The sequence below is a fragment of the Microcaecilia unicolor genome, unplaced genomic scaffold (assembly GCF_901765095.1).
Source record: "Microcaecilia unicolor unplaced genomic scaffold, aMicUni1.1, whole genome shotgun sequence".
Classification (NCBI taxonomy): Eukaryota; Metazoa; Chordata; class Amphibia; order Gymnophiona; family Siphonopidae; genus Microcaecilia; species Microcaecilia unicolor.
This window is the reverse complement of record NW_021963117.1, coordinates 7507-24056: the sequence shown is the minus strand read 5'-3', so window position 1 is coordinate 24056 and position 16550 is coordinate 7507. Positions and strand designations below refer to the sequence as shown.

General features: G+C 44.5%; 1 protein-coding gene across 1 annotated transcript in view; it reads left to right on the top strand.

Moving 5' to 3' along the window:
• The window catches only part of LOC115458955 (nucleic acid dioxygenase ALKBH1-like), a 32074-nt gene extending 16048 nt beyond the window's left edge, over positions 1–16026 (top strand). Inside the window, exons 5-6 of the mRNA XM_030188812.1 lie at positions 11985–12178; positions 15039–16026. Of these exons, the coding sequence (XP_030044672.1) occupies positions 11985–12178; positions 15039–15468 (624 nt within the window). The 3' untranslated portion in view covers positions 15469–16026. The remainder of the gene's footprint in view (positions 1–11984; positions 12179–15038) is intronic.
• Positions 16027–16550: the final 524 nt, after the last annotated feature.

The following is a 16550-nucleotide window of genomic DNA, read 5'->3' as shown; positions in this document are numbered from 1 at the left end:
AGTCGCCCTTCGCTGCACCTTTTCCAATTCTACTATATCTTTCTTGAGATGCGGCGACCAGAATTGAACACAATACTCAAGGTGCGGTCGCACCATGGAGCGATACAATGGCATAACATCCTCACACCTGTTTTCCATACCTTTCCTGATAATACCCAACATTCTATTCGCTTTCTTAGCCGCAGCAGCACACTGAGCAGAAGGTTTCAGTGTGTTATCGACGACGACGACACCCAGATCCCTTTCTTGGTCCGTAACTCCTAACATGGAACCTTGCATGACGTAGCTATAATTCGGGTTCTTTTTTCCCACATGCATCACCTTGCACTTGCTCACATTAAACATCATCTGCCATTTAGCCGCCCGGTCTCCCAGTCTCGTAAGGTCCTCTTGTAATTTTTCACAATCCTGTCGCGATTTAAGGACTTTGAATAACTTTGTGTCATCAGCAAATTTATATATTTAAATCTTTTTTATTAAGAACAACAACAGTTAAACATGTTATACACTGAGAGATATTCAACCAAGTAACAATATGCTAGTTCAAATCAGCTTGTGAACATTTTCTTTATTTTCCCCCCCCCTCCCTCCCCCCGTCCCCCTCCCATCCACTCGTCCCCCCCCTTCCCCCCCTTCCCTTCCCGCTATGTTCAAGCCAGTTTCAAACAGTGCTACCATCCATAGGGCATTCGTTCAAGACATTGGGATTAAGAACATTCTTCCTCCTGAGGCAGTAGCTTATATGCACGACCCACTGCCCAGGGCTTTGTTTCTCATAGCCCTTCATCTACCATCTCCATCTTTACCACGAATCATACAGCTTTATTGTTCATATCAATATCCTTAGCAGACTAAAACCATTCCCATATGGTCAAATGTCGGCGGTGCATGTCTCAGCATCGTCCCCCCTCCTCTTCCCTCCCCCCCCCCTCCCTCTCCCCCCCCCCCCCCAGTACTTCTCCCTACTCATCATTCTCTCTTGCTCCACATTCATTCCCATTCATTCCAACTCATTCAATACCTGACTTCTAACTCTGGGCGCTACAACATTCAGGTATGCAGTCCAAATGTTTATGAAATGCTTCCTTCTTTTGGGGGTAAATCGCGCACCTCTGGCTTCCCACAGCATAAGCTCGTGCAATTTATTCCTCCAATACCAATAGGAGGGCGGTATGTCCTTTATCCAATGATTCAATATGCATTTCTTCCCCAGAATGCAAGACTTACTCAGAAATAGCTTCTCTTCTTTTGTACCCCGTGCCCATACTCTTGGCGAGCTAAACATGATTCGTTCAAAAGTGAACTGTATTCTACACTTCAGAACCCTCGACACAAACCGGGCAAGAGCTGTCCAGAAACCCCGAATTCGCTGACACTGCCATAACCCATGTGCCAAAGAAGGCATTGCCGCTCCACACTTCCGGCATCTATCGGCCTCCACTATCCCTGCATGCCATGCTTGCTTGCCAGAGAAGTATGCTCTATGTATTGTTCTAAAATGACATTCTTGCAGTTCAGCACTATGCACTACTCCTGTCATCCCTTTTAGTGCTATGATTACTTTCTCTATAGCAAATGAACTTCCCAGCTCCTGTTCCCATCTCCCCACTACCTCCTTGACATCTTTGGGGGGTTTTAGATCCTTCAGCGCCTTGTGAAACCAGGAGATTGATGTTTGCCCTAATGCATCCCCTTGCAGAAAATCCCTAATCTTCTTCCCAAACTCCAATGTGATCGCAGATCTAGGCAAGCTTCTAAAGTAGTGTTCCAGTTGTAAATAGGCCAATCTCGCCAGTGAGCCGCCTGCGCACCTCCTTTCAAACTCCCCATAGGTCAGCAGCGACCCATCTACTTGAAGAAAACTCTCCAGTAACATCACTCCCTGTCTCTCCATGTCCTTAAAGATTCGGTTTTCCCTGCCCGCCGGGAAATCTACATTCCCCACTATCGGTAACAGCACACTGGCCTCTGGGTCCTGCCCCCAGAGACCCAACAGCATCCTCCAGGCGTATCGCAGAGGTTGTAAAAGCACACTATTTTGGAAAGGAGCTGGTATCTTCACTCTTCTAGTGTGTAATAAGCAATTTAAGGACCATGGTCTAAACAAAGCTTGTTCCCAACCTATGTCAGTGTATGTTGTCGAGTGCAAAACCCAATCTCTTAAATGTCTAGCCATGCATGCCCAGTTATAATCTTTTAAATCAGGCATGCCTAATCCACCTTCACGTTGAGTCCCATACACATATTTCCATTTCATTTTCGATTTTTTCCCCGCCCAGCAAAACCATGCTATGTGCCTCTGCAGAATTTTCAGATCTCTAGCCAGCAGTTTAAGAGGTAAAATCTGCAACATGTACAACCATTTCGGGAATATGACCATACGATATAGATGAATCCTACCAAGAAAAGATAGCGGTAATGAAACCCAGGTTGTTAGTTGTGTTTTAGTTTCCCCAATTAATCGAGGGACATTACTTTTATATAAATTTGCCGGATCCATCGACAGTTGCACTCCCAAATACTTAAATTCCATGTGCGCCTGTCGAATCTTTGTCCTAGTCCAAATCTCTAGATCTACCCCAGCACTTATTAGGGCTTCTGATTTCTCTAGGTTCAATTTAAAACCCGCAAAATCCCCGTATTCCTCCATGCTTTCCAACAACCGGGTCAATGAGTTCTTCGGCTCGGTTATCAGCGCCAGCAAATCATCTGCAAATGCTGCAGTTTTAAATTCCTGACCCAGGATCCGAACTCCTTTGATCTCTACATTGTTGTTAATTTCCCTCAGTAACGGGTCCAGGGTCAATACAAACAGCAGCGGCGAAAGCGGACATCCCTGCCTAGTGCCCCGCTTTATATCAAACCAGTCGGAGAATAGCCCATTGACACTAATTCTCGCCTTAGGTTCCGTGTATAACGTTTTTACCGCTTTTTCGAAAAATCCTTTTATGCCATAGGCCGATAAGGTCTCAAACAAAAAGCCCCAGTCCACTCTGTCAAAGGCCTTCTCGGCATCAAAGCTTATTAACATGGCTGGCAAACCTTCGTCTCTTACTCTTTCCAGTGCCCCAAGTATTCGTCTCAGATTCCTAACCACTTTTCGACCTTTCACGAATCCCACCTGCGATTCTTCCAGCATTGTCGGCAGAAACCGGGCCAGTCTATTCGCCAGAATCTTAGCTAAAAATTTCGTCTCCGAATTCAACAAAGAGATAGGCCGGTAAGATTCCGGTAAGTGTGCCTGCTTATGTGGCTTCAGTATTACCGTAATATTAGCCTTATTCATATGTTCAGGCATCTGCCCCCTTCTAACCACTTCATTGAATACTTCTGTTAGCTGTCGTCCAATTCCTGGTCTAAGTAATTTATAGAATTCATTACTGAGGCCATCCGGCCCAGGTGTCTTCCCCAGGGAACTCTGCTGCACTACCCAATCTACTTCGTCTTCTGATATTTCTGCATTTAAAATCTCTAGGTCTGCATTTTCCAACTTTGGTATCTCCACACTATCCAGATATGTTGTACTCGGGGTCACCACCTCTGCTTGCCGCTTATACAGCTGTTCATAAAAATGCCTAAAGATCTCCGCTATCGCACTATCCGTGTGTTTCAACTCTTTTTGGCTATTAGCTAGGGATAACACTTTTCTAGACCCCGCCTGTCTTTTCAGTAGCCTAGCCAAGAATCTCCCACCTTTGTTAGCAAATTTATATAATTGATATTTGTAGTACATTGCAGATTTTTGCGCTGCCTGCTGCAGCAGTTCATTTAAGGCTTGCTGCGCCTCTAACAACCGGGCCCGCGCTTCTGGTGTCTGAGTGTGGCCATATTCTCTCCTTAAGGTTGTTACCCTCTTCTCCCATCTCAGTACTTCTCGTTTCCGTACTTTCTTTTGAAAACTATTATAGGCTATTGTCTCACCTCGGAGAACCGCTTTTGCGGTTTCCCAAAAAAGGACCGGATCACTCCTATGGGCCTCATTTTCCCCTTGATACTGTTCCCATCTCGCCTTTAATTGCAGCTGAAACTGTCTATCTCGATAAAGATATGTCGGGAAGCGCCAAGAGAAAGTCCTCTGCGCGCTATTATCCAGTCTCATCTCCATCGACACCCAGGCATGGTCAGAGACAGCTATTGGTCCTATCTCAGCTCTGTGCACTTGTGTTAGCAATTCCCTTGCAATCAATATGTAATCAATGCGGGACAGTGTGGAGTGGGCCCTAGACAGATGCGTGTAATCTTTTTCCAATGGATGCAAGGTTCTCCAGACATCTATCACATCCAGCGCCTCCTCTAGTACCCCCAATCCCCTCTGGCCCCTGGACAGCTCCCTCCCCGTCGGCCTTGATCTGTCTAGTAGCGGGTCTCTGACTTCGTTGAAGTCGCCAGCCATCACTATGGGGTTTTCTCCCATATCCTGCATTCTGCTCAAGAGCGTCTTATAAAACACCTTCTCAAAGGTATTAGGTGCATATATGTTACATATCAACATTGGTTGCCTCTCTATTTCCAAGGCCACCAGAACATACCGCCCTCTGGTGTCCTTTACCGTTTTCCGTATTTTTACATGCAGTCCCTTACGAATCAAAATTATCACTCCTCCTTTCCCTCCTACTGCCGGGGAATCTATGATCTCTCCCACCCACCATCTCTTTAGTTTCTCATGTTCTATGTGTGTCAGATGCGTTTCTTGTAGGAGGGCTATTGTCGCTTTCTGGTCATTAAGGACCTTCAATATTTTTTGTCTCTTTATTGGTGAGTGAATGCCCCCCACATTCCAAGTCACAATCTTTAAAGTTGTCATCCCTGTATATTAGTGTGTGACTCCAATTCTGCTTTCCATTTTTTATACACCCCGGAGGTGTCCCAGCCTCCACCTCCCGGGTTCAGTTCTTTGTCTACATTTCGCCCACCCTTATTATCAAACAGCCACATCTTCCTTACATACATCTCACTCGCCCACATTCGCTCATTCTTCTTAGCCTTCCTTTGACCTGCCCCTCGCTTCCTAATCCTCCCTCCCCTCTGTCCCTTGAGCCCTTCCCCCCCCTCTCCCCCCCTAGAATACTTTACCCCCATCATGCCCAATGGCACGTGAGCTTCCGTGTCCCCAGGATTAGGACACACTCTTATTGTTCTGAGGGCTGCCGCCCTCTGGTGTCCTTGACCAGTAAGCAGTCTACTCATAACCACAACCAGAAGTCCTTTTGACTCGCAACGGCGAGTCACCATCAACATGTGTATTAATCAAAGCAATGTCTCCTCCATGTTTCTGCTGTCTTTAACCCCCATCTTTCTGTCAGCTTTTCATCACGATCCACTATTTGGCGTTCACTTCAACCATTGTTCTCTCCAGGTGTTCCTCCGCTTGCTCCTGTCAGTTTATTCACAAAATCTTTAGCCTCCCTCACTGTTTCAAAAAAGACTGCTTGGCCATTGTGAATCACCTTCAGTCTTGCTGGATATAGGAGACTAAACTTATATTTGAGATCAAACAAAGCTGAGCAGATGGGGGCAAAGTCCCTTCTGGCTGTTGATACTTTCTGTGAATAGTCTTGGAAACATAAAATTTTTTTCCCCTGGTATTCCAGTTTCTTCCCTGCTCTCAGGCTCTGCAGAATCTCCATTTTGTGAGCATAGTTCAGGATCTTTAATATGGTCACCCGTGGTCTCTCTGCGTTGTCACGTCTGGGTCCCAGCCGGTGTGCCCGTTCTATTCTCAGCTTGCCTTCAAGATCTGGCTGTTCCAACGCTCCTGGCAACCATTTTTCAAGGAAAGCACTCAGATTTTTGTCCCCCAAGCTCTCTGGTAGACCCACTAGTCTCAGGTTGTTCCTCCTGGAGCGATTCTCAAGATCCTCCAGTTTCGCTTCTAGCTCTCCCAACCTACGGGTCATTTTCGGGTGCTCTTCTGCAACTTTCCGGATCTCCTCCTCTGCCTGCCCCACTCGCTGTTGTACCTCGTGCAGCTCAGTCATCAGTGTGGTTTGCCTCTCCTCCATGCCGTCCAGCTTATCTAAGATCAGTTGCAGCTTTTGATCGATCGTCTGCTCCACTGCCGCCTTCACTTCCTCAGTGATCTCCGCGGCCCATAGCGAACTAGGCGAGGGCGAATCAGGCGCTCCTTTGTCCGCCATTTTATTTTCGCCGGGGCGCGCTCGATCTTTGGGCTCTTTCCGCCCTAATTTTGCCGCCATGGCTCGCGATTCCAACTTTTGGCTCTCGCCCGTGCAGGGTTCTTTCCCGCTTCCAAATAAGCGTTTTATTCTCGTTTAGGACGCTGTTTACGAGTGCGGATCACTTCGTGTCCCGGAGTAGCTTCACCTTCCGCCTCTCTACTCCATTCCCCAACCGGAAGTCGTCCCTCTGCTGCAAATTTAATTACCTCGCTAGTTACTCCCATCTCTAAATCATTTATAAATATATTAAAAAGCAGCGGTCCTAGCACGGACCCCTGAGGAACCCCACTAACTACCCTTCTCCATTGTGAATACTGCCCATTTAACCCCACTCTCTGTTTCCTATCCTTCAACCAGTTTTTAATCCACAATAGGACATTTCCTCCTATCCCATGACCCTCCAATTTCCTCTGTAGCCTTTCATGAGGTACCTTGTCAAACGCCTTTTGAAAATCCAGATACACAATATCAACCGACTCCCCTTTGTCCACATGTTTGTTCACTCCTTCAAAGAATTGAAGTAAATTTTTGTTTTCCATTCCTTTCCTAATAATTCCTAACATTTTATTTGCTTTCTTAGCCGCTGCTGCCACCACCACCACACTGAACAGAGTTCCAACGTATCAACGATGACACCTAGATCCTTTTCTTGTTCGGTGACTCCTAATGTGGAACCTTGCATCACGTAGCTATAGTTTGGGTTCCTCTTTTCCACATGCATCACTTTGCACTTTCTCACATTAAACATCATCTGCCATTTAGTCGCCCAGTCTCCCAGTCTTGTAAGGTCCTCTTATAATTTTTCACAATCCTCTTGCAATTTAACAACTTTGAATAACTTTGTGTCCGCAGCAAATTTAATTACCTCACTAGTTACTCACATCTCTAGCTCCTTTATAAATATGTTAAAAAGCAGCAGTCCCAGCCCAGACCCCTGCGGAACCCCACTATCTACCCTTCTCCATTGAGAATACTGACCATTTAACCCTACTCTCTGTTTTCTATCCTTAACCAGTTTTTAATCTGCAATAGAACACTACCTCCTATCCCATGACTCTCCAATTTCCTCTGGAGTCTTTCATGAGGTACTTTGTCAAGCGCCTTCTGAAAATCCAGATACACAATATTAATCAGCTCACCTTTATCCACGTGTTTGTTCACCCCTTCAAAGAAATGTAGTAGATTGGTGAAGCAAGAAACCAGAAAAAGAATCAGTTGGACTGCTAGATGACTGAAGGTTTAAAGGGGCACTCGGGGAAGACAAAGCCATGACGTGACTTCTCAACAAGTCATGTTCTCAATGAAAGAGATTCTACACTGGTAATAATTGAAATCAGGAATTGCCAACCCTTATATTTATGCAGTCTCCTTATCAATCCCCAAAACATTCAAGGACCCCTGACTCCGTCCCCAGCTCTTTCTCTTCTACTGCCACCCGTCCCAGGCACACTCTCCTCCTAGCCAATTCCCACAGGTTTCTCTATTTGGAGTTTCTCTTTACCACAGTCTGTTCCCTTATCTGTTGCTGCTTCCCTGTCATTCCTCACCCTACTACTTCTGGCCTGTGCTGCTACTACTGAGGTCACCCCCACCATGCTTGTAATTCAGGTGTTACATGCCCCCGTAACTCTTGCTGATTTCAAGAGCTTCTACCTTTTTCAGTCATGGAGCTCCTATTGGGTTTTGGCTACGCAGCCACCTTTCTCCATGCTCCTAATGCTGCATGGCTGCTGCTCTTCCCTCCCCCATCAATCCTGCTGCTGCTTCTAGCTGTAATTTCACAGATTGTAGTCTTATTCAGGATGATTTTCTTTCACTTTCCTATATCCTGTGGCCCCCTGTGATGGCCTCATGGACCCCACAGGTTGGGATCCATTGGCTTAAACTATTCTTGGGGATGAGAGATGAAAGCAGACCTTCCCCCAATCCAATACCACCAACATACATGCATCCCCCCCCCCCCCACACACACACACACACACATTCCTCATACACCCCTCCGCCAACACAGCTCATCTAGAATCCTGTATCCAGTTCTGGCGGGTGTATCTCCAAAAGGACATGGACAAGCTAGAGGCAGGCCAGAGAGGCTACCAAAATGGAGGGTCTCATCCAGAGCCCTATACTGAAGGACCTAAAGAAGATGGAGAATATGACAGCATATTTTTCAGCTAAAAGAACACTCTAGAATAAGAGGTTACGGGCCTCCCAGGACAGGTGGAGGCAGAAATAGTCCCGGAGTTCAACAGCACAGATAACCTTAGTTGCAGAGAAATGAGAGAAAAGCAGGAGATCAGCTGGAGTCTGTGGTATTGCACCAGGACTGCTGACAAGATATTCTCCTGCTCTCAGAAACGCCTTCCTTTCAAAACTACCTTTTCAAAAACTATATGAATAAACATCACCAAATCTCTGCAGCTGAAAACTAAAGCTACCGCTACCTTCAAATTTATCTCTTCAAAAACTCTATGAATAACCACTGGAACTATAGATGCCCTCCCCACATTGCACAACAGCACTGTAACTCCACTAAATGTAGCCACTTTGAACCGAAATTTGTTTTTGGATAATAGTGGGATACAAGAATGCAAAATAAATAAATTTATATACTGCTATAACCAAAATGTTCTAAGCAGTTCACATTTCAATTTAAAAAAAAAAAAGAAAAACGGAACATACTCCCAGGATTTAAAACATCTAAATTAAATAATCACTGTGAAGTACAACACACAACATAATTCCGAAAAAGTCGTGTTTTAAGATTCTTTCTAAAAAAACTAATGAGAATATACTTACTTGAAACATACAGAAATCTCCTTCCAAAGTTTAGGAGCTTGTTAGGCTAACAACGTTTCATGAAAGCAAAGGGGTCATTGTTAACAATTCTCCTACTTCTAGATAGTGAGTCAAACTGAAAATTGTCCAGCAAATACCATCTAAGACCTTAAATTTAAAAAAACAAAAGCCAATGCGAACTTGAGTACAATCCTGGCTTTTCTAGGGAGCCAATGTAATTTTATAGATTTTCTCAACGAACATATCAGACATACCTGCCATATTCTCTATTGTCCAGAGCTTTCTAACTTTTGTTTAATGCCTCCTAGATAGATGAGATTGCAGTAATCCAACTTTGACAATATTAGACTGGACCAGAAATCTAAATTTATCCATTTCAAAGAAGTACTTTGAGCATTTTAATTTCCTAAGCAGAAAAAAAAAAGAACTTTTAACTAAGGCATTAAAGTGAAAATCGAAAGAAACAGTGTGATCGACATGTACCCATAAGATCTTAATTGCTGAAGAAAATATGTATTTTGTTTGATGTAAGTATGATCTAATAAAGGATCAGGGTTATTATTAAAGAACAGAAACTTTTTCTCAACGTTTAAGCCTATGATTCAATAGCCAAGAAGCAATGAGACCCAAGCGCTTTGCCGCTGCTACAGTAAAGGTGGGAAAATGTAGGATACAAGGGTAACAAAATAAAAATAGAGTTATCTGATTTATGGCCTGATAAACAGAAATCATAACAGTAATATTGTCTGCATAAATATAGCCTAGAAATCCCTGTGACTCAAGAGTTAAACCTAAACTATGCAAAAAAAACGTTAAGAGATCCTTGTGGTTACTCAAGCTATCTGAATAAGTTTGTTTAACCTTATAGGGAGATTATTTCTGACCTGATGAAGACGGGCTACCTTCAAAAACTAATCAAAAAAATGTATTAAGTTAGTCCAATAAAAAAGGTGTCATCTTATTTTCTTTTCTATGCTTTATTTTATTCTATTTCTATTGACTGATTTAACCTTATAAGATCTCGATAGAAGAAAACCTCTAAACCAATTAAATACCTTACCAATTTCGATATTCTCAAGCTCAAACAACAAAATATCATGATCTACTAACTCAAATGCGCTTGAAGATCAAACTGCAGTAACAGAGTTCTATGATTATTTTGCAAGAAAGATCTGGCCTTGTCTAATAGGGAACCTGTTTCTGCGCTGTAACTAGCTTGAAACCGGTGTAAAATATTATGATTAGAATTTACACTAGCAAAGCTTGTAAAAAAAGAATGTGATGCTTTAAAGCTAAACATTATCTTCCTATGAGAAAACATGACCTCCCACCCTACCATAAGTAAAGATATACATACCCATACTTTGATGACAATCCATTTCTAAAAAGGATACAACCAATTATAATAAAATAAAACATATATTACACATGAAGGGTTTGGGGGCCGGGTAGCTCCCCTGGAGGCCCTTACGTGGCTACTTTTTAGAAGGGAGGTGTTCGGGGGATAAACACAACCAACAATATCAGGTATACAACATCTATATATATATATATATAAAAGGCACCTCCAACGTTCCAATGAAGCCTCAAGCCGGATGAGGCGCCCGAGATATCCGGTTTGGCCTGCAGTCACTGTAGCTCTGCCCTTGCGTCAAAATGCGATGATGTCTAGGGCGGGGCGGCGAAGGCACAACACACGAGTTCCAGAGATTCAGTGACAGCAGCGGGGAGAGCGCTGCGAACTTTCATCACAAACTCGCAACCAAGTAACGGAGGGAGGAGGGGTGGAACTCAGAAGGGAGGGACGGGGGGGTCTGGAACTCGGGAGGGAGGGAGGATGGTGGGGGGAAGATTACCTTGCTAGTGCCCGTTTCATTTTTTTCCGAAACGGGCATTTTTTACTAGTAGAAAATGTTATTGTATGGCAGAAAGAATATTATAGATTCCACAATAAATGTAAGGTACTTGCAGTACAGGAGAATAATCTGACAAAGGCAATAAAATAGTATCGTTAGCTGAGGGGAAAGTCCTTTCTCAGATATTGGCTGCAAAGCACTGCTCAGGGACTGTGTCAGATACTTTCCCAAAGTTGCCTTGTGCAGTTCGTATTTAAATACATAGGTTATCTTACAATAGTGTAAACGCATGCTTCTGTGCTTCCCACTGCAATTCTATTCCCAGCATAGAAAGGATGTGTTTTTGCTACATCATCAGGAAACCAATCAGGCTGCAGAACCATAAGGATGTCCGAGGTATCTATCATTCCCTGGTACACAGTGTCTGTATAGCAGATGGTGGCATCATGTGTGTTACTACAAATCCTCATGGGAGCTGGGTGAGTCCAGCTGCAATGAGTTGTATGTACTGACTTGCTTAGGCTATCAGATTGTGTATGTACAAGGTCATGAATAGTTCAGGGTCCTTGCACAGTATTGCTAACTGTACAGGTATTATGGTGGAGGGCTATTAAGGGGTGCCCAAAAGGACATGCCCCTTTGGCACAACACCTCAGAGAGATGTGTCCATTTAAACCCCCGGTGCCGACGTCATCAGGTTGACATGGATGGTAGCGCTTCCTCTCCCTTCCTCAGGTATGCAAGTATGATAGTAGGAACAGTTGCTGAAAGAGTCCCGCTACAGGTTTTGTCATAGATAGAGTCAGGGAAATGGCATGAGCTGAACTACCACCTCGGAGGTAAAGTGTTCATTTAAACCCCCGGCACGGACATAGCACCCATACGTCAAATGAATGAGGTCGCTGGAGGAATATCTGAATGTTACAGCACTGATAATACGTGACTGCCATTTCCTCTGTCACTGCATTAACCTCTGCTCCACATTCATCTCCCTCCCCCCTTTTGCTGCATCAGGAGACGGGGGATGTGGTGGCACCAGAGTAAACTTATGATATACTGTCTCTGGCAGGTTTTGTAGCGTCCCTTGACAATAGAAAAACTGGACATTAGGTAGATTCAGAGTTTGTTTTTTGTTTTTTTTCCTTCCCTTTAGAGGTATGCTTCAGATCACCGTTCCCCATTCCCTACAGACCTGGCTGCCCTCTCTGAACATGTGGCTGCTGCATGTGGATTCTCAAACTTCAAGGCAGAGGCTGGCATCCTTAATTACTATCACTTTGACTCCTCCCTGGGTATCCATGTGGATGAATCGGAGCTAGATCTCTCCCAGCCTCTCCTATCGTTCAGGTAACTGGTGTGCCAGAGGGGAAGGGAGTTGGAAAGCTGATCCTGGAACTAATGGCAGGTGAAACAATTTTAGAGCTAGTCCCTAATGGAAAGGCTGAATTTGGTGCAAGGGCCACTTGGCAACAGCGATCACAATGTAATCAAATGTGTTATAATCACTGGAAGGGGAGCCGTAAAGAAAACCACTGCTGTGGCATTTCATTTTTAAAGGAGATGATAGATAAAACAAGGAAATTAGAAAAGATGATTTTGGAAGCCCAGCTAAAATATATTGCAGGCATCCCAAAAGGTCAGAGGAAGGCTGCATGACTGTCAGCATGGTTTAATGATGAGGTGGAAGCGGCAATGAGCCCAAAAGGGGGGCCTTTCAGAAAATGAGCACAAGCACTGGCAAGTTAGTTGTAAAACAGTAATAAGGCACACTGAAAGAGACTCCGAAAAGAAGCTTCTGTAGAGGTAAGAAATTTTGAAGTAAAAAAAGCCCATGAGGGAGTTGTTTGGGCTGCTGGTCAACCAAGGGTTAAAAGTAGGGCTGTACATCGATTAAAAATTTTAGTGATTGATTGCGATTACTTTTTTTTTTTTGCGCGTTTGGTCGCGTCTGACTCCTGCAGCAGGAAACAGGAAGTTTCATCAGATGAGGCGGGATGCTACACTAGAGAGGGAGCCAGGCTCCAGTTACAGAGGAGCAGAGCAGCATGTGCTTAATGCCGCTATGTGTACAAGGCAAGTTTGGAGGGCCACATGCGGCAGTGGGGGTGGTTTGGAGAATGGGATGCCAGAGAAGCAGGGTGATAGGAGAGAAAAAGCTTCCGGTGGGAGGAAGGGGCGAGGCTAGGAGACAACAAGGTGCAGGAGCACTGGGGAGGGAGGGGAGCAGTGGTAGGAGAGAAAAATATGCTAGACAGAGAAAGAGTCTGGGAGAGGAGGAAAGAGAGAAAGATAGCGGATCCAGGAGCAAGCAGCTTGACACGATTAATGCGTGTGATAAAGTGTTCACATTTCTAAATAGTTGTACTGGGGACTGTATGGGAGCATAGTCAGAAATGATGCAGAGAAAGGAATAGCAAGTGGGGAGATCAGATTTGCAACTATTTAAAGTTATTGAAACCGCAGAAGATCTTGTGAGAGTGGGCATCTAACTGGTAGATGAAATGTAATACGGTTGCGTTCAGAGTGACGCACATAAGAAAAAGTAATCCTATTTACAGGTACAAAATTCTGGGCTCTTGAGTTAGGGAAATGGAACTTGATATACTGCCTTTCTGAGGTTTTTGCAACTACATTCAAAGCGGTTTACATATATTCAGGTACTTATTTTGTACCAGGGGCAATGGAGGGTTAAGTGACTTGCCCAGAGTCACAAGGAGCTGCAGTGGGAGTCGAACTCAGTTCCCCAGGATCAAAGTCACCAAAGTTAGAAGTCACCATCCAAGAAAAAGACCTTGGAGGCATTGAGGACAGTATGTTGCAACTACCAAAAAAGGCAAAGAGAATGTTGGTGCTTATTCAGAAAGAGACAGAGAACAAAACTGAGAATATCATGATGAGTCTGTATAGGTCCCTCTGTTTCCTGAGTACCGTGTGCGATTCTGGTCATCCCGTCCCAGAAAGAATACACAGTGCAACTAGAAGAGGTTCAGAGAAGGGACCAAAAATGATAAAACCTAATTCAGCCCTGATGAAGAGAGGCTAATCAGGTTGGGGTTCTTCAGCTTGGAGAAAAGACAACTGAGAGGGGATATGATGGGAATTTATACAATCATAGAGAACAGTCATTTAACCTTGAAATAACACAAACAGAAGAAGTCACTCCAGGAAACTAATGACCAGCAGATTGAAAACAAAGCATGGAAAAGTTGTTGGGTTTTTTTTTTTTTTTTTCACTCAGCTTGTAACTGTGGAGTCTGTTGCCAGTCAAGAATGTAGCAGGATTCAAAGAGAATTAGACAAGTTCATGGAGGAAGTTATTAGCCAGGTAGATTTGGGAGAGCCATAGCTAATCTTTGAACATGAACTATGAGAAATAGATCAATTTTTTTGTGACCCCGTCTGGCAGCCATCAGAGACAAGGTGCTGAGCTCGTTAGCCCTTTCCCTGCCTCAGGCTGGCTTTTCTTTTTTTTTTTAATTTATAGAAGTCTTTATTGAACATTGTTATTCAAACATAAACATTACACATCTCAGCATAGTACAAGTAGATTACGTAGCGGAGACTGTGTACCAAACAGTTCAGCCAACCATATAACAATAGCATATCCAGAGCTTAGTATACTTCAAACATTTTTAGTTTTACTTAGTAACATTCCCCTTCTAGTAATCCTAATCCCCTCCCCTTATCGAACTCTTCAGCTCCCTCCCACCCTCCCTTCCGTCCTCCCAGTCTACCATCGAATACGCTCGTTTTCTCTTTATTCCAAACACTTATTCAAAAAAGGGTCCCAGATTCTCTGCCATTTAGGCAGTGTTTTTCTCTTCAGAGCCGTCAATCTCTCCATTTCACAAATGTATCTAAGCTTAGTTAACGGGGATTAGGCTGGCTTTTCTTATGTTCTTGTAACCCCAGAAAGTTTGTTTATGTCCATGTCCTCTCTTATATCAAGTTTTTACTAAGTAATGCTTCCTGTACTTAGGAAACCTTAGTAAAACTCCAAATTGTGTGATCCATACAGCCCCTTTCTCCCCCTTGCCTCACTGCTTTGTTATCCGTTCCTCTCCCCCCCCCCCCCTCCCCCCAAAGTGCAGCTAAACTGTAGCTCTCTACATCTCCTCTCTGTCATCAGTCTGACTCCTCCCCCACCTCTCTGTCCCATTTTTTATTGAACATTGATTCCTTTGTTTTTCTTGTTTCTCTCTCTTAGTTTTGGACACTCCTCGATATTTTTGCTGGGGGGCTTGAAGAGAGAGGAGACGCCTCTTCCCATGTTCATGCACAGCGGTGACATCATGGTAATGTCTGGTATCAGCCGCCTCTTACACCATGCAGTTCCTCGCATCGTACCCTGCCCAGAGGGAACGGCTTTACCATATTGCTTAACCCTGTCTCTCTCTGAAGATTTTCCCACTGGCTCTTCCATCATTGACCCGTGCTCGGAGGTGGACTGGGAGACCTGTGCTGCATACTTGCATGACTCGCGCATCAACATGACCGTCAGACAAGTGCTGGGGGCTGGTCAGACCTTCCCCACACAGCCCAACCAGGAGACATGCACATGGAAGGGCTGTGAAGGGTCCCCGCAGCAGGACAGTGAAGGCACTGGGAAACGCCTAAAAGTGACTGATAGCAGCTGAGTCTCAGGAAGATCTTGGGAGGTGTGCTTATGTGACTCTTTCAACAATCCTCAGTTGTGCCAGTACCCCCTGGGCTTTGGTCTCTTAAGTGCTGGAATCGTTGTAGAAAGGTTTTCAGCCTGCAGCTGGGTAAGGATCCTCTGCTGGAGAGGTGGAACTGTTGCTTAACCATCCACTACCTCTGTTGACTTCCCATTCTGGACCTGATCTGTGAATGAGCCCCTCCTCTTGAGCCTCTATGGTGACTTGGGAACATGTCTGATAAAGCAGGTCCGGTTATGCCCTGTCAGCCTGCAGATGTGATGGGACTGCCCTGTAAGGAGGGGGATTTTGTTGTGAATTAAAAAAAAAACTGACTGGATCCTTACTTCACCGAGGATGTCACCTGTTCTGTGTCTCTCTTTGCTATATAATACGTTCAAAAGAGTCTCCCCTACAGTTTAATCGCAGAGATATTTCTAATGAGCCTTTACTCTTTTTCCAGCCAGTTGTCATCAGGGATGTATTATGTGTGACCTGCGTTCCAGTCCCTGGTCAGATACACACTGGCACCTCTTGCAGCTGAGATAAGCCATAGATTTCTCAGGCATGCACTTCTTTAGCTGGTGATGGGGGTGTCTAGATCAGAGCAGTATTTTGGCCTCCCTTCTAATCCAATAGCAGTAGACTGCTGTTTTTCTTAAAAGAAAGCAGAACTTGTAAGTGGATAAAATTATAGATACTGCTGTCTTCATATGAATGGTTTTGAAGTGAGAAGTGTGTTCTTGGCCTTTATTTCTTTTCAGCGATGCTTTTGATTAGCCGATGCCTGCATATAATGAGGCTTTGAACAAGCAAATGCAGGCCGTCAGACTCACAGAAACAGAAGCCTGCGCGGCCGCGTTGCTGATCTGCAAGGGCAGGCTTCTACATGGAATGTTGCTAGTGGAGGAGTAGCCTAGTGGTTAGTGCAGTGGACTTTGATCCTGGGGAACTGAGTTCAATTCCCACTGCAGCTCCTTGTGACTCTGGGCAAGTCACTTAACCCTCCATTGCCCCTGGTATAAAATAAGTACCTGAATATATGTAAACCGCTTTGAATG